The sequence below is a fragment of the Microchirus variegatus genome (genome assembly GCF_963457635.1).
Source record: "Microchirus variegatus genome assembly, chromosome: 3".
In the NCBI taxonomy this organism is placed as follows: Eukaryota; Metazoa; Chordata; class Actinopteri; order Pleuronectiformes; family Soleidae; genus Microchirus; species Microchirus variegatus.
This window is the reverse complement of record NC_139804.1, coordinates 26,783,495-26,810,484: the sequence shown is the minus strand read 5'-3', so window position 1 is coordinate 26,810,484 and position 26,990 is coordinate 26,783,495. Positions and strand designations below refer to the sequence as shown.

General features: G+C 40.2%; 1 protein-coding gene across 1 annotated transcript in view; it reads left to right on the top strand.

The window, feature by feature from the left end:
- The window catches only part of pde2a (phosphodiesterase 2A), a gene marked incomplete at both ends in the record, with an annotated part of 157,193 nt that overhangs the window by 107,574 nt on the left and 22,629 nt on the right, over positions 1–26,990 (top strand). Inside the window, 3 exons of the mRNA XM_083886193.1 lie at positions 22,789–22,878; positions 23,128–23,216; positions 25,656–25,765. Of these exons, the coding sequence (XP_083742319.1) occupies positions 22,789–22,878; positions 23,128–23,216; positions 25,656–25,765 (289 nt within the window). The remainder of the gene's footprint in view (positions 1–22,788; positions 22,879–23,127; positions 23,217–25,655; positions 25,766–26,990) is intronic.

The following is a 26,990-nucleotide window of genomic DNA, read 5'->3' as shown; positions in this document are numbered from 1 at the left end:
GAATTGTTTGCCCATGTTTTGTTTGGTAATGATAATTACCACCTAATCGCATATTCACACACAGTGGGTAATTATCCACACAGCCTTTTATACAAAGGGAGTTGTACACAGTGTGCAGACGTGGATGTTTGCCTCGAGTTCAAAGGGAAGCAGATCCCTCCATTGTGGAAGTGTGCTTGATGACATGATGACCTCTGTACCATAACCTCTATGTCACCTCTGACCTTTAACTTAAACAGGGGGATTTAAATTTGCATGATGTCAGGCTGTATGATGTAACATTACAGATATAATATGCTATACTTTTACGACTGATCGAGTCAGACCTGTTTACGTGGTGTTTTAAAAATGTCCAAAGCCTCATTCATACTCAACTCAACTCAACTCAAACTTCAAAAGTCTCTAGGGTCTGGGAGGTTCTAATATAGAGGGGGAGACTGTTCCAGAGTCTGTCACCTCGAGACTTAAAGCGGAACTAGACCAGAAGTTCCTATTATCGCTGTTTTTTTGGTGTGTATCTGCGTCATTACCTTGTTTATGAAGCCCTGACGGTTCGAAACAAACAGTTCAGCCATTGCTGAGAACGTTGTGTTTTATTGTAATCTCGGGGCTCAACGAGATCACTGAAAATCCCGTAATAGTTACGTAAGCAGCGGTTCTCCTGAACAACCGATCGTCCTGCTCCGGGCGGTAGTCCGAGCACACCCGGTTGCGTACATTGAAGAAGAATAACGTCCGTTGTGAAAAACAATGTTTTGATAATGAGGAGCAGTGCATCCGCCGTTCCAGTGGGGGGCGCTGCGCTTCTGAGAACGGATGTGCTGGATAGTATTGGCCAATCACAAGACTCTGTCTTCTGGGGGTGAAAGTTCACTCTGAAATCTCGCAGCAGAAAAACACTGTCAGAAAAGAGGATTTCTATCTGCTCGTTTACAGCAACTAGGAGGTTTTTGACCATAAAAACAAGTTAATATATGTAAGTAGACCTCCATAACTAACATTTATGTGCAACAGGACCACTCTATGTGACCTTTAAGTCTGGTTTTAGGAACCTCTAGCAGCAGTTGGCAACCCTTGTGTCTCTTGTGTCTTGTGCAACAGAAATGGACAGTGTCGCTGACTTTCGCTCTCATGTCTCACACACATAAGGCCGTGTATAAAAATGTGCATTGTCTTTGGACAGTGAACCACAGGAAGTAGGACAGAAGGAGCAGTGACTCTGCCGGGTCCGAAAAGAATAGCGGAAGACAATGGGGAAAATGAGCCGATGCCTCACATTTTGATTTGCGACATCAGTAAATATTTTCGGAGGAGTTATTGCTCTCATTTTCCAGTTTCACGTCTTCTTCAATAGAACACGATGTCAGAGTTGTAAATCACATTGCCATTTAGAGGGGGAAAAAAAGTGGAGTGGACACAACTGTGATTGACAGCTGGTATCGTACAATAGGAGCCTGGCTGTAGGTGACGTCTGTGAATGTCTGGTTGCAGAAATGTTGTCATGACACCTGCACTCTTATTGAGGATCTCAAGGCTTCATAACTGGAGTGTGTTTGCTTTGCAACTGGAAGACTGTGTCAATTATAAAACACACTGTATGGTGAATGTTGAAACCTTCAGGATTTTCATGTCATGTCGTGCGATTGTCACCGCTTCCATGTTTCAAATTCAGCTGACGGAACAACACATTTTCCAGATTGCTTCTTGATTGCTTCATCCGATGCACTGACCGTCTGCATCTCTTGCACTCCCGTAACTGTTTAAAAGCACAATTGTGCTTTATTTGCTCACAGAAAAAACATCTAATATATAATAAACAGAAAATGTTTGAATGTAGTTTGTTTTAAAAATGATAACATAATAATTCTCTGTCCTTCTTTCTTTCTTTTTCTCATCTATGTCTCCTCTCCCCCTGTGGTTGATGCTCTTGGATGTGGTCTTTAAGGTAAGAGACTCTAACAAACACAACTGTGTCATTGATGATAGATAGATGATTTGATAATGTGATTTCCAGCTATATTAAAAGATTGATAGAGTGAAACGGGGATGACGGATCAATAGGAAATAGGCTTCAGGCTGATGAACAGAAATTGATTGAGGGACTGACAGAGGAGTATCAGATCAACAGATGGCAGATTAATAGATGTCATGAAGATGGACAGATGTACAAAGTGGTTTTAGCCGTAAAAAAAACAACGGGTGGACAGAAGGACATCTACAAGTCTGCGAACAGACATTTTGGCTGTGATGGCCTTCCTCTGTTGCCATGGCAGCACAGTCACATACCAGCTGGACTGGAGAAGAGATGCCTGCTACTCTTCAACCATAATGACTGGATAAATTAAAAAAAAAAACCTTCCTGCAGAAAGAAAAATGATGAAAATCCAACCAATAGAGAAGTATGATCTTAACTCTGACCGTGAGCTCTGAAGTACAAATTTATTGTCAGTTTATGCAGAAATTTATCTTGTATCACATGCTTCAACAATCATAAAAAAAAAAATCATATCATCTAAAACATCCATGACATCACATGACAAGCAATATATATATATAGCAGCTATTGTATGAGCATCGCTTGGACCCAGATTTGAAAAATCCATATCCGTAGAGGTAAGAGAAGAGCGACACTATTACTGATGAGCAACTCTGGTCAACTTGGCTCAGGTTTTGTTTAAATCTGGCGTCAGCAGCATCCTTCTCATCCATCTAAAAGCAAGTCAACAGCTCTCTTGGTGTGAACACGTCTGAAGTGCCACAGAGTTGTAGTATTTCCATTGTTGTTGAATCCTGTTTTTGATTGCTCTGTTTTGTTTTTTGTCAATTTGAAAACCTTTTTTTGCAATTCACTGTTGGGAACAATTCAAATCTTTTAACTCACATGGCAACGCTCCATCTTGTTTTATATCTACACTCCTAATCGATAAAAACAAAATACTGACCTTAGCTTGGGGTCATTTGCGGATTGAATTGCGATCACCATATATGTCAGGAAATTCATTATTAGATGTTTTGCCTCAATTATTCCAGCTATGAATACGATAATTGTGCCATGATCCGGTAAAATATCAATATTGTATATGCAGTCTTATTAATTATATATAAATATATAACCTACAAGATTATACACACCTCAAAGTGCTACTTGATGAGCATGAATCAGTGGTAGTTAGAGTAAAACATGGTGCTTTTCCTCATTCAGTATGCAACAGACATATTATTTCATAGTTTAAAAGCTGCTTTTGTTGCTGCCACACAACTTGCGCCTCATTAAAATCTTTTCATGCGTCCTTTGTCACAGAACTGACGCAATGTTCACCTTATTCTATATCTTGGAATCATTATTATCTATTACTTGATACGAGTTCAACATTCAAAAGTGCAGCGCCCCGATATATGTCAGCTAACCTTTACACCCATGTCTCACTGCCTGATTATTCTCCTTGTCATTAATCACTCTCTCATTATTATCTCAGAGACACTCTCACTCTCACATGAGGTTGTCCATGAACTGAAATTAATCACTCCAATGCTGTATGTTATCAGATAAACCAGAACATGTGAGATCAGACCTGAGGCGTAAACGCCGACCTCCTGTGATCTCAAACGAACTCGGCAAACGGTTCCTCCGACTGCAACCTCATCAAGATACTATTTAGAATCACAAATATGTCCAACAGAAGCAGAGCTTTCCTCTTCGTGGTGCCTATGTTACCCATAATGCAACAGTTTGCTGTTAGAGTAGGTCATGCACATAAGGAGCAGTCAACCTTCCCTTGACCTCTTTTCTCTGCTCTGTCTTGCGTTTGTAAAACAAACAAAATCTGTGTCACCTTGAGCATTGTGTGTGTGTGTGTGTGTGTGTGTGTGTGTGTGTGTGTGTGTGTGTGTGTGTGTGTGTGTGTGTGTGTGTGTGTGTGTGTGTGTGTGTGTGTGTGTGTGTGTGTGTGTGTGTGTATGATGAATGTGTAGTTTCCTGGATTCATAAAAAAAACCCGGAGACAAACTTTGGCATTCTCCTTTAATACCTGGTATACAGATTACCCAGAGAACCAGATATCCAGAAACAGATCGCATGTTATTACTGAGCATATTGAGGATCTATATCTCTGCATTCTTAGTTCACCTCTGACCGTCAACCCCAATCTGATCCACCTGAACCTGCCTTACATTCATGTCCCATGTCTCCATCAATGCCTTGGCCTCGCTCATCTGTCTTTTTTCATTTAAATGAACACTCCCTCTCTACTCCCTCTCTTTCTCTCTTATGGCCTGCCATCTCTCAATGACTTCATCATCATGCCTTTCAATCTGTTTTCTTACTTTTTTTTACCGGATCCACATCATTGATTTCAGTCAGTCTTATCGGTGAATCGATCTCAGCTGATGTCAAGATTCAGATTTAGGGTCAGGGCACCAGAATTGCATAATTCATATACTGGAATGTGCACGCTGCATTTTAGTGCCTGTGTTTGATTTGTTTAAGTATTTTTGCAGTATTCTGTGTTTTTTCCTTCGTGTGTCTGCCTTACCTTGCCTTTCTCGCGTGCATCGAGGGGCTTTTCCAATGATTTACGCCGACACACACACACACACGGATGCACATTTAGTGCACACCTTTGACACAAATGTGTAATTGCCTGTGCAGTCACTCATCAGACACTTTAAATTTACTAAACACGGGAGTAACACACAATCTCCCAAAAGCGCGTACACATGCAGATGCACAGGTAAGTGACGTGTAACAAGTCTAACATAAAAGGCACCGAGTGTGTGTGTGTGTGTGTGTGTGTGTGTGTGTGTGTGTGTGTGTGTGTGTGTGTGTGTGTGTGTGTGTGTGTGTGTGTGTGTGTGTGTGTGTGTGTGTGTGTGTGTGTGTGTGTGTGTGTGTGTGAGCATGTGGTAAAAGAGAATTAATGGTCTGACTATAATCTCTGTGTTTAGCTGTGCCCACTCAAAGGAAACACGCTCACAGATGCAAAGAGAGGCCAAGGCTACAATAGTGCAGTGTGTTGTGAAAAATGGTCAATTAGGCCTCGAAAGTCATCAAATATTAAATTGAACACATGATGATGTTTGTTTCCCAGCTGCAGAACTCATGCCTTCTTTAACACCTCCTGTCAAAAATGTGAAAATGCCATTTCAGCAGCCTCGTCGTATATATATATATATATGTAAATATATATATATATATAGTTTGGTTCCAAAATACATCACTCCAGCGTTTGCAGTAGCAGGTCAAATGAGTTTGGATCCCTACACATCATACGTGTGCAGGAGTGTTGTGTTACTGTTAGTGCACAGTGTTCAGGTGTGATTAAAGTATGGAATAATTTGTGATGCCTTCTCTGAATTAAGCTTGTACTTATAACACAACGTCATACACACACAAGTACACGCACACACAAATACACACACACACAGGAGATAAGAGATGCAGCTATATTGAAATTCAAAGTAGACTTCTGCAAGTCCCTGATAAGACAGCCTAAGGTAAGATGGAACAAATATTAATATTAGTTTTTACTACTTCACTGGATGTGCGTGCGTGTGGCTCTCAGCGTGTGTGGTTGTGAAGTAGCTGCCATTCAGCACCAAACACACCATCAATCACTACGTGTCCAATCAGCTAAGTAGACCTCACTAGGACTTTTGTGCCTGTGTGCGCGTGTTGGACTGCTTCATTTAATTCATTTACCTTCAGTATATTAGGTTTTTCTATTTAGTCAGCAGAACACACGTTAAGTTAAGTACAGTTTGTCGACATCTTGGTCTCTCTCTGCACAAAGTAAACCGACCGCATGATGGACGTAACAAAGCAAATGCACATTTTACTGCTGATGACACAATCTATTTAGCAAACAGCCTGTTTCAGACACAGTACATTTCTCCTCAAGCTGGTAGCGGCGTTCACATGTTCCCTGTTTCTAAACTTTGCTGCAGCATTTTCATACCATATAATTTGACGTATTTGTAGGTGGTTTCAGATTCAGACAGCTGAATTGATCCCTTGATGGGCAATTCTTTTGCAGCTTAACAGGCACACAAAAGTGTGTCTGTTTTGTGTTTTGTGTGTGCTTGAGTGAGTGTTTATTGTAATTTCTGTTCTGCCACATCAGGCTTCCCGTCCACTCTGCTGTGTCTGCGTGTCTTTGGCAGGAATCCTTTAGTCAAAGAGTTATAGCCTCATGCTGGAGCTTCACACTGTCATGCCGTTTGTGTGTGCCTGTGTTTGTGTGTGTGTACATGTGTGTGTGTACATGTGTGTGTGTGTGCATGCAGACCTCCAGGGCAAGTATTGATTGAATGGCTGGTGCCACATTGTCAGCACACATTTAGCCTCATTAGAAATAGGTCATGGTGTCCCATCCTATTCCCTCCTCCTCACATATCTCCATCCCATCTTCTTACTCCACCTTCACCTTCCGTCGCTCCTCTCCTCAGTGTCCATATCTTTGTCACCATTTCAGGACAAATGATAGATTGGCATTTCTGTTGTCACTAATAGTGGAAGTTGGCAACTACAGATACTATGAATAACATAATGGACTGTGAAGGACAAAGGTTTGATAATACAAATACCGTTGTTGTGTTATTAATGGCACCAGCTCCTCTTTTTGACCCCAAACAACAGCTGGTGAATGATGGATTTAATATAGTCCCTCTCTGGCTCATGTAGGGTTTCCGTAAATAATATATAATAACTGCATTAATACTGTAATGAATGGACCCTTTTGTCCCATACTCACTGTAAAAATACAATAATCTGTGCCGTTTTTTAAAACTACATGGTAAGTCAATGAAACACGTAATCTAAAAAACAAAGAAAAGAAAATTACACTTTACATTACAGTGCAGTAACAACATAGTAATAGGGCCAATTCCAATTCCTATCTTAACCCTCAATCTTAACCCTCAAGCTCAACCCTTAATCTTAACTGGCCCTCAAAAGCAAGTGTTGAGGGTTATTTTGTCACTTAGAAATGGGACACCCCTTAAATGCAGATACGTCTTCAGACTGTGGGGGGCAGAATAACGCGAAAGCTGCGTCCAGTCTGTCAACTCCAAAAAAGAAGAAGAACACATTTACGTCACGATTATTTATTACGATCAGTTTGTCAGTCAAGTTATTAGGTTGTAAGTTAGTTATAAGATGATACTCATACAAATACCACAACCACAGACATATTCAGCTGACAGTTACCACACACCACGGCTTATTGAAAAGTAAACGATAGCAAACGATCGCTTGTCTGCACCGGCCGGCTATTGACAAAAGATTGTAAAATAAAAATAAATGTTACGCAACAATGACGTAAGTAATCCATAATATGGGCCTAAACTAAGATAATACAATAGTTTTCATAATTTTCATATCTCTATTAACAAAGAAAATACTTAATTTGTAGCGTACTCATATCGCTGCCTTCGGCGCCATCTTTGTTATGTAAAAACACGCAAAGCATTCTGGGTAGCCCTTGCTCCCAAGGGTGGTCTCGGAAAATCTCAATATTGAGGGCGTTACAGCCCTTAAACTTGGCCCTCAACTTAATTTTTCTGAAAATCGGGACAGCACTTGCACTAGCGAGAGCGCGCATTTTTGAGATTGAGGGTTAAGCAAGGAATTGGAATTCACCCATAGTATGGCAATAATTCTGTGATAGGAAGTAGTGTTATGGTAATTATGCTGCAATTTCCACAACATAAATTGTAAAAGTGTACAATAAAAGATATACTATTGTATATTATTATAGTAATACCATGCTATTTCCAAGTGATAAATAGCTTAAAGTGGACGGAAGTTCCAATTTTGTTTTTAACACTGTAAAATCAATGTTTTGATAATGAGTAGCAGTGCATCCATCTGAGAGCTGGTGTGCTAATTACGTCACTTCCAGGTATTGGCCAATCACAACACAGTCTGTCTTCTAGGGGTGAGATTTCAGTCTGAAACAGCACGGCTGACGAGAGCTTCAGTGAGGAGAGATTTCTATCTGCTCGTTTCCAGCAACTAGGAGGTTTTATGGTTTTTGACCATAAAAACAAGTTAATTTATGTAAGTAGACCTCCATAACTCATACATATGTGCGATAGGACCACTCTATGGGAGCTTTAAAACCTAGAATAACTATAGGCTATAGGCTATAGAGTATTCATGGTTATCTTAGGGAGAACTACCCACTGTGAGGACACAAGACTTGGTGACAGTGAGGTCAGAGTGGACCAACCCTCCGTCAAGAGGAAGAAGACTTTTTAAAACTAATGTGTGTTTCACTGGGAGACGGTGGAAAAGGGCAAGTGGGTGAGAGGATGTGGAAGTGTTTACCGAAAAAGCTTGGCAGCGGCAGCTGTAGCCAGGTCACTGTTGAGTAACTGAGGAGGGAGGACAAGTCCCCACCAAAAAAACCCTGACATGATGAGATAAAAGCATGAGCAGAGTGCAGCAGAGTGACATCACAGACAGACAAATAAATAGTCACCTGCATGCAGTCAAGCATTTCCACTTCTCCTGCTCTGATTGTCTTTTAACTGTGACGCAAACAAACAAACAAACACAGAAGAGTCCAAGTGCCACTGAGCCACCAAAGTAATCAGACTCACGCAGATGAGTGTGGGAACTCATTTAAATTGGAATCAGCGCTGGGTAAACATTTGTCATTGGTTATTTAAAGACAAATAACAAGTCCCCCCTTAAGAATTCAACTGAATGTCGGTTGTTTTTTTTGAATCAACCGTCTTCTCAGATGTTCGCACACATTCAGACATGGTTTCATTAACCAAAGACCAAAGAGGCAACAGATTAGCTCACTCCAATTAATGCAACCATCTCGCCAGCTTGTAATTACTGTTTCTGGTCTTGTTCCATATTATGTTCATGCTATCTGGGTTATAATTATTTTTCCTGACTCATACCCTTTGCCAAATGAAACAATGCACTGAGTGTTACATGGAGCACAGCGTGTACGTCAGCTGTGTCGGTGCCAGGAGTGCTGTGTCATGAGACACTATGGTTCAGTGTGTTTGTCAGTTTACTTTCTTTGTCAAACTGTTAGAAAGCACTGCAAAAGACACACTTTGCTCATATATGATACAACATGATAGTCCTCTCTTAAAACCCTTCAACACCTATCCCACTTTTTTTTGCTTATTTAAAGGAGACATATTATACCGTATTTCTCCAAGTTAACCTAGTTCCCTGGTGTCCTAATGAACATGTCTGTGATATGCTTTGGTCAAAATACCATAAGAATGAAGCACCACAGCAGTTCAATCACTCTGCCAAAACAGCCCTTTTCAGAACGCTCTGTTTAGTAGTATCTCTTTAGGTCCACCTTAAAAAGCCTTAAGGGACAGGAAATGACATAGGCCACAGAGGCTACTGGGAGCGAACAGCAGTTAGCATTTGGAAAAGTGATCATTTGCAGGCTCTAGCAGGCACATCGCTGTCATATATAACGTGTATCCACTGGACAGATAAATCCTCTGAGGCTGGAAGTTTGTGTAGGACTCTGTACTGCACTCTGGAGCCAAGAATAGAACTTTCCACGGACTCCGCAGACCTCCGGTTTTCCGATACCATTGCCCTCTCCAGCACTCTGGCGTGTTTTATGGACAAAGTGGAGCTCCGTGAGACAACAATTCCAGGAATTTAGCGCATTGTGACGTCCCAGTGAGCGCGGATGTCAACATCGCGTGTTTTATCTCTTGTACTTAGACTGAGGAGGACCTCAAAAACTTGAGCGAGTCATCTTTTTTCACACTTTGCTGACTGATAGGGCCTCCAGAGTCCCAAATATAAGGATTTAAATGATTAAAAAGTAGATATTGCATAATATGTCCCCTTGAACATCCTAACCCACTTTTTTTTTTTGCTTATTTAAACCATAAAAGGCCCAGAAGATTATCTTTGCTTTTGCCCAATTTTCCAGATTCACTTTCAATATCTGGCAGTAATATATTATAATTAACTGCAAGTTAAAATAGAAAAACAAAAAGTTTTATCGAGAGAAAAACACTGTGGTTGTACACTAACATTAATTAAATTTGAAAATTGAACAGTATAAAACATATTTAAAGTGTTTTTCTTTTTCTTTTTCTTATGTATGGGTGTTTTTCCAACCCTCTCCTCTCTGGTGACAAAGATGCTGATTCGTCGGCTTCCTGCAACCAACCAAATAATCATCAGTTTTGACAATGCAAAGTCCACTTGTACAAATCCGGCGTCTGCGATAAACTCTGTGTTGAAGGGTGAAGAAAAGTGTGTCAAATAAAATTAAAACCTTTATTTTTTAATAATACATAACTTTGAGTGTTCCGCCAGGAAATTATTATGAAATAATTATGGCAATATAACACATACAGCACAGCACTGTATCAGGTGTCATAGACCCAACATGTTTCTATGATGCTTGTGTGGACTTCCTCAGAATAATATAGACTCCAAGTCATGCAGGTTAGGGCAATTCCCCAATGAGGAAATCCCCACAGGATGCTGCTATTGATTATTTCCTTTTGATTATTCTGTTGATTGATATAGCAGAAGTCAGAATAGAGCCTTAAAGGTGATGTATTCAAAACCAGCAGACCAGTCTGATTTATTGTATTACTTATTAACCCTGTCCATGTACACCTATCAATAAGCAATAAGCAGATTGGACATAAAAAAAGAGTGATTTTATGTATACGATGTTTTATGCATGCAGGCTTCAGAAAAATCTGTAGGTATCAAAAGAAAACAAACTGAAGGCTGTACAGTATGAAGCAAACTATACATTATTGTGTGTATTGTTACCATCAGACCTGATTTAATGAGTTTCCATCTTATCTATCTCATCTACGACAGAACATACATTATTTTATTGAGGTGTTACAGTTTACAACCTGCTGGTAAGAGAAGGGTTTGACTTTTTTCCCCGCAGTCACTCCTGGAGTCTCCGACACAGATTCCTGCATGTACACAGTTCTCAAGGTGACCTCAGGTCTTTACAGGGGGGAAATGATAGAGTAGAGAGGGACACAGTTTAGAAGGAAAAAGACTGAGAAGCAGGCGAGGTGAGCGAAATGTCAAGGAGACAGAGGTAACGTCAGGAAGTGTGCGTGTGTGTGTGTGTGTGTGTGTGTGTGTGTGTGTGTGTGTGTGTGTGTGTGTGTGTGTGTGTGTGTGTGTGTGTGTGTGTGTGTGTGTGTGTGTGTGTGTGTGTGTGTGTGTGTGTGTGTGTGTGTGTGTGTGTGTGTGTGTGTGTGTTACTAAGCAGATAAACAGGGAAACTCCCAGTGGGGCGTCCATCCTGGAATTTTTAACAGGAAATTTATTCTAGCCCTAAACAATGGCATAACACCATAACACACACAACACACACAACACACACAACACACACAACACACACAACACACACAACACACACACACACACTTGGCCACTAAATCTCGTTAGGTTTACAAGATGGTACAACAAAACATGGAAATCAATCATATGAAACCGCTCGCTTTGGACAATGTGTGCGTCTTTGTGTGTTTATGAAAAGTGTGTATTGTGTCGTCGGTGTCTGATTTCATGTCGCTGTTGTTCAGTCACAAGAATCCTATTTGCGAGCTTGCACCTGTGCATATTTCCATCTGTGTGTGTGTGTGTGTGTGTGTGTGTAGGGGGGGTGAACTAATCACATTGTGTTTGTAATTCAGTGTAATACATTTTCATTTTTAATGTGCCACAGGTGGGATCTCTCTTTGAAGTAGGATCTCACATCTCGCGTGTGCACAAAACCACCGAGACAATGACGACGTTAAACTGACGGCTGGAGTTGTGTCGAACACGAGAGCACGAGGAATACTTCTCTCCGCACGTGTGTAGACATTCCTGACTTCCTGTTTCTAATTTAAAAAAAAAAAAAAAAAAAAACCTCAGTGTCCTCTGTGTTGACAATTAACAGAGTAAAAGAGAAGCATAGAGGGAGTTAGCATTTGCACTCGCATCACTAATCTCCTGGCAGCCAATCGGGAGGGGTTGTGCAGATTTGGCTCTGACGGAGTAATTGCAGAACATTTTATGCAAAAGAAAAATGAAATGAAAATAACAGCCTACATTAAAATCTGACAGTGTTAATATAAAGCCGCTTAGTTCCATTAAAGTCAGATGAGATTGACTCCTTTCCAAGTTTGGCTGCGGAACAGAGAGCAGTCATTTTATTTGGTTTTTGCTGCAAGGTTAATATGAACATACTTATTCTAGCCTCTATGAGGTGCATTGGCCGACTTTCAGATGTATTAATCTTGGTGTATTGTGTCGACTTTGTGACTCTCGGGTTATGTGGTGATATCATAACAGCGTGGGGATTCTTCTATCAGGGTTTTTATGTTGTACCACTTGAAATCCTTTCGGGTTTTTTGACACAGTTTACACAAGGTCTGTTATTTCAAAGTAATCTATCTAATCACCCCCCATTTCACGTTTAAAGGCCGACTCAGAAGAGACTCTTTAACTTGTTGCCAGATGAATGCCATGGGTGGCTTCTAGTGGCTTTTCCCTGCGAGTGATGTTTCATAACACAGATACAGAGCGCCAATCTGATGGGGTTTTTTTTTCCCAGCCTTTGCTCCTATTTTCAAACACGAGTGATTCCAGTGATTGGTCACTGGGTGGATCTGACTTATGCAAGCTGGAGGAAACGCACAACTGCCAGTGGAGCCGGGGTTTGGAAGGCAAAAATGCCTTGAGAGCCACAGGGGTGTGCATTGTGACATTATCAAGTGACTCATTGTGAACCACATGGCAACTGTGACAATTGTATCCATGGCGATTTCGTTGTCTACTACGCCTGCAGTTTCCTTGGCAGCAACAGTTGTGTAAGCAAGTCTTTTTTTTTCATGTTATCAGAACAACTGAAGATAGATAGATAGATAGATAGATAGATAGATAGATAGATAGATAGATAGATAGATAGATAGATAGATAGATAGATAGATAGATGGATGGATGGATGGATGGATGGATGGATGGATGGATGGATGGATGGATGGATGGATGGATGGATGGATGGATGGATGGATGGATGGATGGATGGATGGATGGATGGATGGATGGATGGATGGATGGATGGATAGATAGATAGATAGATAGATAGATAGATAGATAGATAGATAGATAGATAGATAGATAGATAGATAGATAGATAGATAGATAGATAGATAGATAGATAGATAGATAGATAGATAGATAGATAGATAGATAGATCAAATTGCAGGTTTTTGTGGTTTGCTAATGGCGTTGTTTCAAACTGCAATTTTGATTTGAGAATCATGTATTTCCGTAATAGATTACTAATAGGGCTGAATGATTTTTCAAATAAAACAAAACACAATAACACAATTATTGTTCTCTCAGTTTGAGTTGTAATTTCATTTTCCAAGTTAAGCTTCAACAATATTTACTGTTATCAGATTAAAACGAGAGGAAGCATTACCACATAAACCACTGCATTATCTTAAAACTACAGCCTAATATATGAATGGTTACAAACATGTACAGTATGTACTTATTGCATTTATTAATAAAAATAATAATAAATTGGCATCAAATCAAGAAAAGTAAAAACAATAAATAAATTGCAGCCTCTTTGAGATTATGATAGATAGATAGATGGATGGATGGATGAGCATGGTAAGAACGGTCGAAGAGAAACACAGAGTGTATAGAGAGTGAAATGGAGCCAGGAGGCTGGTGAGAGCATGTGGGTGTTTGTTCCTGAACAGAAGAGTCAGATTAAAATAGAACAACAGCCATATGACGACAGTGTAACTGTCAAACACCTGCAACAGCAACAAAGAAAGAATGAAAGCCTGACATCATGAGATGAAGGGACACAGACGGAGGAATGGACAGGTGACAAAGGGAGAGGGAGTCGGGGGGGAGAGACGATGTTAAACATTAGGGAACAGGGCATCAAAGATGGAAATTGTGAATCTGGCACAGATGAGCAACAAGTTGGCAGCAAATGAGAAGGAGAGTGAGGATAAGGAAAGGAGACCATTATTATGGCCTCCCTGTCAAAAAAAAAAAAAAAAAAGATCTTTTTTCCTCAGGTGCTCTTCCATCAGCCTCCACGTTCTCCTGCCCACAGCTTTGAATAGCTCTTCACTGCAGGGCTGCAGGAAAGAGAGGAAAAAGTTGGATCCGGTGTTATTGTCTCGGACAAAATGTGCTATCGTACACTAGCACATTTGTTGTTGTTGTTTCATCATGGTGGTTTTTGAGCGGCCATGGTATTTAGACAGCCCTGATTGGCAGTCATTGACATTTGGAAGGAGGCCGACCCATCGGTGAGAACTGATGGCAATCAGAGGCATTTAAATTAGACAGGGTGCTTAGCATTTTACTGCATCACTGCTCACTCTGCGGATCTAATGCTGGGATATGACACAAAATGTCAATTATAAAAAAGGTAAAATATTCTTACTTAACAGTTTATGAGAACTGGATAATAACATTCAGGTGTCACCTTAAAATCAGTGTGATCATGTAATCGTTACCTTTGCGATTTTCTTTTTTTCGTGTCTTTGTGTATTTGCCTTGTTTGAGGAATGAAATGAAAAGTAAAATATGAACAAATAAAATGAGGAAAGATGTATTCTCACAGTTAATTATGCTGACAAAGCTGCGATTCATCTATCGTTTGCCTCTAAACAGTTGTCTAATACATATATATACTTACTGTATATCATACAGTATGTGAAGCACCAAACAAATCTAAAATGTAGTTCTTAATCACTATTAAGCGTTGAGGTTAAATAGTGAGATGTTATAATATAATAGTGAGATGTTAACACTTTAAAGCAACTTTTAGCACTGTACCTTAATTGGAAATCAAATGAAAGCTACTTGACAAAGTTGATTTCAAGATATGTGCGTGCACAAAATGTACGCACATTACAATTGAAAGCATAAAAATTATCTTTGATTTGAAAATTGACTTGTCATGCACTTGTTTGCTTAGCTGGTAGGTTTTATAGTCACACTTGACAACGCGTGAATTCCATTTAAGATAAGGTCCATGTGTGGACTGAGTATTTTAAAGTGTATTGCCATCTTTCTTCTCCATGACTGAGGCAGTACGAAACACAAAGTAACTGCAGTAGCTGCAAGTAAGGGTGCTTCAAAGGGACAAAATACCTACACATGATTAAAGTGAATAATCAACACGTGATGGTGGCCCTTAATCTCATTGCAAAGAACCTATTAACACTGATAGCCTCATTAAAAACCTAATTTAGTGTAATTTACATAGATTCACTTTTCATATTTTGCAGCTATAGGTTTCACTCTGGCAGTGCCAATAGAAACATGCAAACAGAGGAATAGCTACAGTGTTATTATACATTATAAACATGCAAAAAAGATAAAGAGGCAAACATGTTATTTGATTTAATTAAGGATTAAATTATAAGACAGCTTTCAGAAAGAAGTCTCAGTCAGATTATAGATCTGATTGTGTGTTTTTTTTCTCCACTCATTTTCTTCTTTAATTAAAATGTAGTATTGATGAGAACAGCTGTCGGCTGTTGTCTCTGGAGATGGGCGGAGAAAAGATAGAAACAAATAAAACTGCAGTAGATTTACTGAGGGTAGAAATGGATAATGTTCATTACTGTCAGAATATGACTGTTAGATTTATACAGCGTGTGAGTCTGATCCAAATCAATCTTGGTGGATTTCTTATAGATGAGCTCATATGAGCCACGGGCTTTAATTAACACATGACGTCTAAATTATTCCACCAAAAGGTGACATGAATTATTCATTTTCTGTATAGATGTGCACTAATTTAGAGTGCAGTCGCACACCAAAGAACAGGTTAGATGTAAACTGATGACTGAATTTGCTCACATACACACGTATAGAGACGCTATCCCTTGTTTCTTAACTTATTATTCAAATCTTAGCCCTATATATGACCTGTTCTTCAGAAATGGAGACCAGGTCTTGGTCCTGACAAGGTCAGTGATTATGCCGAAAAGGTCCTAAAGAGGTAACAAATAAAAGTACGCAAACACACACCGGTTGGTTAATTAAGCAGCAGCAGCAGCAGCGGGAAACACCTGTTACGTGTGTTCTCTACCTCAACGTTATCATCGCCATGGCAGCAGCGCTTTATTGTTTTATACCACCAGTTATTTAATTGTGTTTGAGAAAATCGAAGACGTCAACCCCCTAAATTTGTCTCCATTGATTTTCAGAAATAATGTCAAAGATTCTATGTTTTCATTTCAATTTAGTTATCTTTGATTTATACTTCATTGGAGGAAGTAGCTGTCCGTGTTTATTAATGTGTGTGTGCGTGTGGACTCAGCGGGGACAGACCTCATGGCTTGGCTGTATTCTACAGTGCATGTGTCTCCAGTTTGTTAGTGATGCTACTGGAGACCCAGCTCTGTTGGAATAACAGCCAGGACCCACTGCAACGCTACCAGACTCCCTCTGGTCACACTGCAACACTGCATGTGTGTGTTTGTGTGTTTGTCCACGACCTCTCCCTTTCTTTTTCACAAAAGGACACAACACGTTTGGTTTGTCTCAACTCAACATCTCTCTGTGGCGACTGACAGACGACTGGTAACGATCAATCATCACCAGTAATCCACTTTAGTCAAATGGCGAGAGAGTCAACAGCGTGTCCCTGTGGATGTCTCAACATTCACTACAGCACGTGAAGCAGTGAGCGACCTAGTGATTTGCTGAAAAGCACTGAAGGGTTTGCCAGAGCATGTAAATGCTTGGTTTTGCATAACAATCTATAAGCATGACAGAGGATGCTTTTAATCATCTGCAAGTGGTATGCCATTACCCTTCATCCTCTTTCGACTGTGAGACCAAGGTCGAACCTCTTGAAATGCAGATTGACTTGATTCACGGCATTAGACAATCTGTGAACAATGCAGCAGATATGGGAGTTAGCCTAAAGGCTCCTATTAGCTCCTTAAACTAATCTACCCCAGCTGAGTCTTTAGCTATACTAGGCCAATTTAAAAAAAAAAGAAAAATACTATTCAGCTTGCTGGCTAATCTAATATCTGATACTCAAATTAATGAGGTACTGGCAATATGTCTATGAGTGCAATCAAACACTGAGTACTTTGAGGTTAATTCTGGAAACAGATACAAATAGATTTGTTCTTGTGTAACTAAACCCACTCTTCTGCAGTCAAAAATGACAATATATATTATCAGAAGTGCCTTTCGTTTAAACGGTGACAGCGTTTCTGGGGCTTAAGAACGCAAAAATCTGAAACCACCCTCCAGAGAGGGAAACTTGTATACGCTTCTGTCTACACTGCCAAGACGCAAAATTCTGCTCAGATCAGCTCAAGTCACATACGGGTTACCCTTCACATACATGCGCCAAAGATGTCGGATTATTTCCATGCGTCGGACCTTCAAGCTGCTCTGTCAGCTCTAATAAACTTACAAGAGTCTTTCCCACTAAATGTAAATATGTACAGATAGTAGTACTGAACAGAGAAGGATCTGTAAGATTCTACACATGCGCTCAGACATGGCGGTGTTGTGTGATAGTTTATCACAGCACCACCTAGCTGCGTGGCATGCATACCCAATCGAATTACACACACTTTTGCGTCACAGATTTCCTCCCGAAAAACGCTCGTCTAAATGCGGAATAAAAACACGACGCCACTTGTGCGTCTTCTCTTCAGACCATCATCATGTAAACGTAGCCTAATTTGAAAAATGCCAAAAGGGGGTGTGGTCTGGTAGTGAAATCTGACACCAGAAATGGTGCTTTTATATATATTATTCTATTGTCCTTTATTTATTTGAATACTTAGCTTGTTTTCAATTTGTCACTATGTGTTTTTCGAATATTTCACTACACAATTTAGTTTTTTTTTATTGTTTTGAATTTAAATTTTTTATTCTGAATTTAATTTAAATTGAATTGAAAGGCAGCAGCTCTCATGTCTTATGGGGGAGGAGACTGGGATAACGAAGCCCCCCTTTACCTGGTATTAGAATGTGTTTTCTGTGTTCATATCAAGATCTGATTGGTGTCCGACCGCGGTCATCCTCCCTCATCCTCCCTTTACATCACCTCCCCCTCTGTGCGCTGTACAAAATGTGCTTACGCATATTTGAAAATAATTCATTTTCAAGTGGCTGATATTTATTGATGATGGAGGACAAGGCTCAGTAGAAGGACATGATTTGATGTGATTAACTTTAATCATAGTTACAGTTTTGATCTTCTGCAGGAGGCAGATGGAGGTTCACAATAGAAGGAAATTGTGGTGTTGGACTGGATTCTGGGAGTTGTTGGAGGACCAATTGTTCGTGCACGTCACATAGGCTGATCTAAGTCTGAGCGAAGTCATTCATTTATTCAGGCAGATCCATCAACCAAAAATATCATATTACAGCTGATCTCCAATGATGGTCAATGGGAGCAGAAATGAAAAGACGGAAATTCTTTTTCTTAAGTAAAACTGAAATGTGTTTCTTTTTCTGGATGCATCTCCATGACAACTTGGATCCAATATATTTTTCAATTATTGTAATTTTCCAATGCTTGTCTTCATCCCTCATTGCAGTAGTGTCGTGATTATCTGCAATCATGACCGTGATGCTCAAATCAAGGATTGTCTGCAATCCCTGAAAATGAAGAATCAGGTTTTTTTTTTTTGGTTTTTTTTTTTTTTTATTGAAAAATGAAATATAAAAACAGCAGGAAGTCAAATTGCTTCTGATGGTGATAGCATGGGCAAAATCAAGGCCCCATTTTCTTCATATTCGTTTGTGCTGCTGTCTCACGGCACGACCTCCTCCTCATTTTATTTTCTCATTTTCATGACAGTTTTTCCTGCTTTTTGCATCATGCATAATCTACGTCTCACCACTGTGCTCCACGGGGGCTCAAATCTGCCTCCTGCTGAAACTTACACTGCTACTGCTGCTTCTATATTCATGTGAAGAGCCCCTCAGAGACGAGACCCTGCATTGACAAATACAACTCTGTAGCTATTTATGCAATTATGCTTTCACCATTACACAACAAAAACACAGTGAAAAATTATTATTTTTTAATTATTATTTTTTTCATCATGCTGAAAAATATGTATGAGGCTGTAACAGGAACACTGTATTTCTTATACAATAGAAAGAGGCCAAAGCAGGCTATAATAAACCTAAACCTGATGTACATATATTATCTGACCTAGTTTAGTAAAAAATGATTTCGACATTGAACAGAGATGGTTTGGCTTCATCCTGCCAGCCACAGCTCTGTCCGTGTAGACTTAATTAAACTTCTCAGTGAGCTCGGTGGATTTGTGCTCCTCTCTTAACTCTGATTTATGACTGCTGGAGTTTAGGGAAAAGGTGGAAAGAAGGGATGAAATTTTGCCCTTTTTTGTTGTTGTTGTTGTTTTTTTACCTTCAGCATTTTCGTGTTCAATAGTTTATCTACCTAATTTACATGTGCTTTTCCTAACTTGCAGGAAGTACAAATCAATCACACTAGATCGTAAAAATGAGGATACTACAGATGTCTTGTGTTCTTTTTGTTCGTATAGATACCGTATATAAATTCCAGTTTATCAGAATAAGTGGCTCATACATTCACTGGTCAGCAAACTACTCGCTATTCTCCCACTCTATCTGCCGTTTTGTCCCTCTTCTTTGTTGGTTTATACATCAGGTTTGTATGCATGAAACCTTTCTTCTTCATCTGAATATTCAGCTTCCACTTCCAAACACAACATGCAGGTCCATTAAGGCTGCTGTAGAGATATGATGACCCAAGATGGTGGATTCTATAAAGCAAGATCCTAGTTTATAGATATAAAAGGCTGTAAATACCAAAGGATATTTTATTATATATTTATATAAACGAACCTTTATTCTTTACATTTGGTGATGATGCGGGAAGCAATGGGCAGGAAAAACTCCCTAGATCAAGTTTTTTTTTTGACGTTTCAAAGAAAAACAGTCCTTAAAATCACTTTACATCTAATAGTTTGACATTTACTGAAATGTAACATTTTAAATGAGTGTGTTAGTGTAACATATTGTGAATGACAGTCATGAATGAATCCACAAGAGTATTTCTCAAATTAAATAAAAAATAATGAAATAACAAAATAATGATCTTAATGGACTTTCGTGTTGCTCTGTCATGATGTTGTGATTGTAGCGTTTCTGTGATCAGGGAGGATGTGTCCCATAATAAAACATGTGTCTCTGTCATGGCATTTTCCAATCAATTCAGATAAAAGAGGGGGTAACATCACTGTGCTCGTGCAATGAAATCACATCACTGTTTTCATTCAAAATTATAGAGACTGTCATGCTTTACTTTGGAAACATTTGAAAGATTACATTTCAGTTTATCTTCCTGAAAACAGAGAGACATTGGAGTTTTAATCTGGCAGCTATTTTAGAGAAACTCATGCTAATATTGTTTTTTTTTTTTTTTTTTTTTTTTTAAATCAATCACATTAAAATGCAATTTCATTAAGTAGGGATTAGGCTTTCAGTAAAAAAAAAAAAACCATGAATCATCATGCACTCTTTTCACTGAGCCTTTCAGGACCTGTTCAGTCCATGCATGTGTACATGGTTGCATGTGTGCATGCGTTTGTGAAGTCAGAGAATTAATATGTCAGCTGGTTTGAGGTTTATGGCAATAAATGATTGTGAAAGGTCATAGGAGAGCGTTTGACATTTACAATGGCATACATCTTATTGGCGGTAATGCACATGCACAAGGGAAAGGACAGCGGGCTTCGACTGCATCAACTATATTCTCTTTGACTCTATCCTTGATAGGTTCTGGAAAGAAAATAAATCGTTTATCTGTTATTCACATTCACTTTCTATCAAATATTACTTATTTGGATTGGTACAAGTGAGATCCATGATGCGACACACTCAAATTATTTATCTCACACACACACACACACACACACACTGGCAGAGCTCCAGCTTCATTACAACATCACTCTGGCAGACTGATTGAGTGATCCAACTTAATCACATTTAATCATATCTAATCATATGTAATAACCAACACTGAGTGCTCAGGCATGACAGCCCTTCACTCTTTCTCTTCCCTTTTCCTCGTCTCTCCTCCTTCACTCCTTGACCCCACACACACATGACCACCACACACCATCCCAACACCATCCTCCTTTCCCCCATTTTTTTCTTCTTCTCTTGATTGAACTGAACATAAAGTAGTGGGGTTGTGACAAAAAGAAAAGTTAAGGACAAGACAAACGAAAGAGAGGGTGACAGATGGGACACCCTCAGTGGAACAATGAACCCCCACACCCAGCAGGCTCAGCGTGCACACCCTTATGGTATTAGATACTTAGGGAAAGAACAAAATGATCCTCCTTCCGGCTCCGCTGAGTAACTTGCGGCTTTGTTGGAACAACAGTAAGAAGATGATCTGGATGTCACAGGCAATTTATCAAACATCGTCATCTTCTTTCCAGTTTTTATAAGCTGCAGAATCTTAAAACCTCTTCTAGTGTTTTCCTATGCTTTAATCAGATCAGATCAACTCCCGCTGAGATGCCTCTTCAATCTGTGGTTTCATGTGATCATAATGCAACGGTGATGGCTGAATCTGTTCGGGATTTTAAATAGACTGCACACAGTGCAAATATTCTCATACCATTTTACAGCATTCACATGAGATGCTTCGAGCACTTGTAAAGTTGTAGCGGTGAGACGATGCAGCTCTGAAAGCCTTTTTGTTGTATATTTTTAACGGTAAAGACGAAAAACCTGGAGGCTCTAACTCGATCTTGTGTGACCTTAAAACATATCTCAGATCAACAGTTTCTTTCCCTGTTCCTCCATCTCACTAAACTGCTTCCAAACTCAGTGTTTGTCAGCGGTTCAAACTGCATCTGATGTAACAGCTTAACAAATTTCCAACGGCAGAAAAAAACTGAGCAATTTTCTTTCTTCCAAAACTGACAGCTTGGCAGGTATGCCCTCTGGTTGCAGCTGGACTCCTCCTTTTATAGTTTCTATATCGTTCCATCATGCCGGCTACTTCTCTTATCTTAAAGAAAAGGTATAGACTTTTTCCTTTAGATATGGTTAGACAACAAATTCACTTTATTCCCCGAAGAATGCTTGTGACAAGATGATTTGTGAAAGTCAACAGAGATAAAACATAAAGTTTTTTTCTTAGCTTGATAAGATCACTGGCAGACTGCTTGTTAAGATATCGCCATATTTTTTACAAGTACTTCTCTCTACGTCAAATGGTTCTATCCAATCATCCATGAAGAAACTGTTAAATAATCATTTCTTTTATGTGACCCCCAGTAGAACCTACATGCTGCCTTCATTTAATAAGTAATCAGCTTCTTCTTGTTCACCAAACAGTGCAAATGATCAGCCAAGTGGTCTGGTTTCACAGAGTATAGAGATGAAAGAAAAACACCAAAAGAACAAAACTAACTCCAATAATCCCTGACAATGTCTGAGTGCAGCTCATTTTCCAGTGCTTGTATCTCCAACAGACACAGCTCGCTGTGTGATTACCGTGTGACACAGTCCAAATATTGTTTCAGAGACCTTTGCAGCCCCGCCGAGCTAAATATCTGGGAAAGACTTGCAACACAAACCTTATACCCACTAAACGCGAAAACAAAGAGGCAAAGAAAATAATCAGCAGGTCCTCAGGTTTTTAGAGCCGCACATTGAGATCATCAATAAACAACCAAACAGACATCAGGGCCTGTGTTTGTTTCCCTCCCCAGGATGCTTTGCTGCGGCTGGCGGCGGTTGTTGACGCTCGCTCGCTGCGAGTGGCCCTTCGAGACAGCATACAGGAGCTGCTATCCAGCACGGTATTTGAATCAGTTTTCCACAAACAGTTGGACATAATTGAGATTTTCTCGACTTATTACCTCACAGAAATAAGCCTCCTGTCAGTTGTCAGAGCAGCAGAGCTTTATGCCTCTTTCTTGACACAAGACGAGGAACAAGCACTCAGGCCTTGTTGTAAACAGATGAGGCTAAACACTCATTAAATTAACCATAATTTGATTAATATCACAAATGAATGTGCACGTAAATGTGTGTGTGTTTTATTCTAGGAGTGTGTATGTGTCTACATGCTGGAGGGAGACTCGAGGCTGCGTTCTGACGACCCACTACACGAGCTGCCACAGGAGGGAAAGATCAGGTGTGTGCTGTTTGTGTGTGCTGTGCATCTCCATGCGGTAAGCAGCAGATGTTTGTCTCACCGCAGTGCGCTGATTTGCTACAACACTGCTGCGGGCGGCAATACCCCGAGAGGCAAAAAGAGCAAGGGTGAGATGAGGAGGAGGAGGGGGGGGGGGGGGGGGGGGTGGGAACAGACTTGGCTCTTTTCTCTCTGTGTGAGAAGCAGGTGTCACCTGAATCATTATGAGCTGCTTAGGCCACATTTATACCAGAAATTCAGAGGCAGAAATGTCACAGAGTGAGATGTCATCATTAGGCAACAGTGTAGACCCCCTTTGTGTGGTCCTCCTCTCTAATCCTCCCATTTTCTTTTAACCCCCCTATGTGCATATGTGACAAGTTCTTTCCCTGTGTTGTCATCTGCTATTCCACCTTCCCACCTCACTTCCTTTCTTTGTCCTTTTTTCCCTTCAGCCCGCTCTCTCCCCAAAGACTAATAAAGCACTAAGCTGGTCATGTTTCAGTATTTCTGCTCTCCCTACAGCCCCAGTGCTTCTCTTGCTCTCTGGCCTCAATCCCTCTCCTCGTGGAAGCATTGTAGGGCTAATTGTGGAGGTGACAGTGCTCGGGGTCCCTCAGTGAGACTTGGCGATCCTCTTCTCTCTTAAGTGCACTCTGAAGCTCTACAAACCCGTGTTCTACTGCACTGGCTGCCCAGGAGCAGGCGATAACCGACACTTCATTATTGATGAAACTGTCTGTTTGTCAGACAACGTCCCCTTTTTTCCGTCACCTCAGTGCCACACAAACATGTGATCCATACGCACAAGCTTGCCTTTGCCCAAACAAACACGCAAGGACACAAGACACAGACCGCAAGCTTTCACACACACACACACACACACACACACACACACACACACACACACACACACACACACACACACACGTACTGTATATTTCCACACAAACACACATCGAGGTTGTTTGCAGGCTTGCAGTCGTGGGGATATTAAAAGAGCTATAGGGCACTTTGTGACTTTCTCCTCCAGTTCACCTGCTTATATAAGATCGTTATCAAGACCTGGACAAACATGCAGAGTCGAATACAAACACACGTATACATAGAAGGTCATGTTATTCATTCCAGTCCACTTTCTAATTCATGTAAAGCTATTAACTTGACCTTGGCTCATGCACACACACACAGAGTAACACACAAATAATGCACGAACATGTTCAGCCAAGACATTTTTATGATTTTTTTTATCCTCTAAAGTACTCGTTTGGGCAAAATCACAGAAATGTCAATGCCTAACACACAGAACACAGAAAAGCACAACTGTTGCACTCCGTGGTTTTCATTACACTTGCCTTTAATTATTGTGTGTGGGTTTTTTTTTGCATTATCTATAATAGTTGTTTCAACCACAACCAGTTTGCAGTTTGAATGTATGTGCTAGTCACGACAATCATTCACTTTTCAGATGAAACTTAACATTTTCACTGTCAGCTAATCAAAATGTTTTCAGGCCAGATTTTTTTGTGTGCAATATTTATTGGTGAAGCTGCATGTTGCAGCTGAATATCCCTCGAACCGTCTCTTCCAAATGTGTTGGACAACCTGTAGCCTTTAGCTAGCAACAACATAGTTTGTCCCCTCTCGGCAATTGTTTAAAAAAAAAAACTAAATGGAGGGCCCTGTAGAAAATGTATTATATATACACAAAAACATTTATTATTGACCAAGTGGCCTGACACACTTTAATATAGCTACAATCACTTATTCATTGAGTTAAAACAACAACATTAGCTAATACCCAGTCCACTGCTACAAAATGTATGTTAACTGAGCACTGACGTGTGCAGCCGCTACGCTAATGCTTTACACACAGTGTTTTGTGTTAGCGATGCAGAGTTAATGCTCAACACAGACATAGTGTGTGTGCTTTTGTGTTATTTACTTTCATATTCGTGCAAATCTCAGTGTGTGTCTGTGTGTGTGTGTTTAGTCGAGTATGCTGTGTGTGTAAAAGTGTGTGTCTCTGGCAGCAGGCAGTCCTTGTGTCATATTTTAGCATAAGAATGCTTCGCCCTGTATCAAATATAACAAAAACATGGACTTACACCTTTGCTGTCATCACACCTGGCCAACACTTGCACACACACACGCACACAAACGCCTGTATTGATTTCATATAGTGTCACGGTGAATAATGGGGCCATTCATGCGCTCTTTTTTGTGTTGTTAGTATCAATGAACACACCGTGTCTGCTTTTGTAATGACGGTGATTTGTTTTCCATTTGCCGAGGTTGTCGTCCAAATCCCCTTTTCCTGTTTGTCTCCACAGTGTCTGACAGACTGTCTCGCTCTGTTCCTCGCCCTGACCAATGTGCTGTAACTAATGGTCTTCCTTACAACCTGCGTCAAACTCAACCTGTATCTGTCTGTTTCAGGAGTATTGCAGACCAGCTGAAGCGATGTCAGTGCGCCGGCCTTCCTCCATCTGAGCTGCCAGAGAAATACAGAATCTGCCTTGCGGCACCGTTAGCAGTGCACAAACGAGGTGTGTGTGTGTGTACTTTTCACTGTATGTGTATGTGTAGGGCTGTGTGGATGCTGATGGATGTACAAATGGAGCCCCACCTGAATGTGTGAGTGCAATTTGTTGTACACCACGTGTCAAACTCAAGGCCCGGGGGCCAGATTTGGCCCGCCATGTCATTTTATGTGGCCCGCGAGTGATTAGTTTTGTCAAAATAGGTCTATGCTGCTTTAAGACGTGTGTTGACCATAAACTACATTTCCCACAATGCATGGCGATTGCGTTACCCGCAAAGTGACTGCACCGCCACTAGATCGCAGAGTATCATTGTATATGCACTATGCGATGAGTGAAATTGAATAAGTAATCAATACAAAAAGTTATTTAGCAATATGTTACGGGGTAGTTACCTTTATTTTACATTATATTTGGTTACATTTAGTTATATTTATTCTGTATGACATCTGGCCCTTTGAGGGTAACTGACTAAAATCAAGTCATTTTAAGGTGAAGACATGTTTTAAAGTTAGGCTGAGGTCAGGGTAAAGTTAAAGTTAGGATTAGGATTAGGTTTAGGCGTAGGATTTCAGTGTGGGTGATTAGGTCTGTGTGTGTATTCAGAGAGATGTGAGAACCTGGAAGGAGGAAAACAAACTGAAAAGTGTTAGAACAAGCAATGTGAACAAGCAATGATGATTGCAGTGGATGAGGTATTGGAGCTGTGTGGGCAACAAAGAAGCCTTGAAATACGATGATAAAAAAAACAACCTCTAAGACCTGAAATGGAGGTGAATGAATAGATTGTATATTCCTGTTGAAATTAACGTTTTTGTTTTCATCTAAAGGCTAGAAATGATAGACTACCCCTGAGGGATGCAATCATAGAGACATTTGAAAGTACAAATAGTACTTATGCCTGACCGCTCTGCACTCAGAGGATCAATAAATACACTGAACAGTCAACAATGGTGCAGCAATAAGAGTTGGTTTCAATGCCGCAAACGCACTTGTAGTTGTGCTTGTTTACTGGGCTCACAACAGAGCTTTATTATCAAACTTATTTCGGCTTCATGGATCTGCTGTTGCTATCAGCCCTGCGTCAGTGACGACAGCAAATGGATGAAAACGAAAGAAAAGAAATGAAGAATAAACTGCCTTATGCAAGGACACTGCATTCATTTTTCATTCGTTGGTAATTTACTTCTACCCAACAAGGACGTAGAAAAAAAATGATGCGACAAAGCCA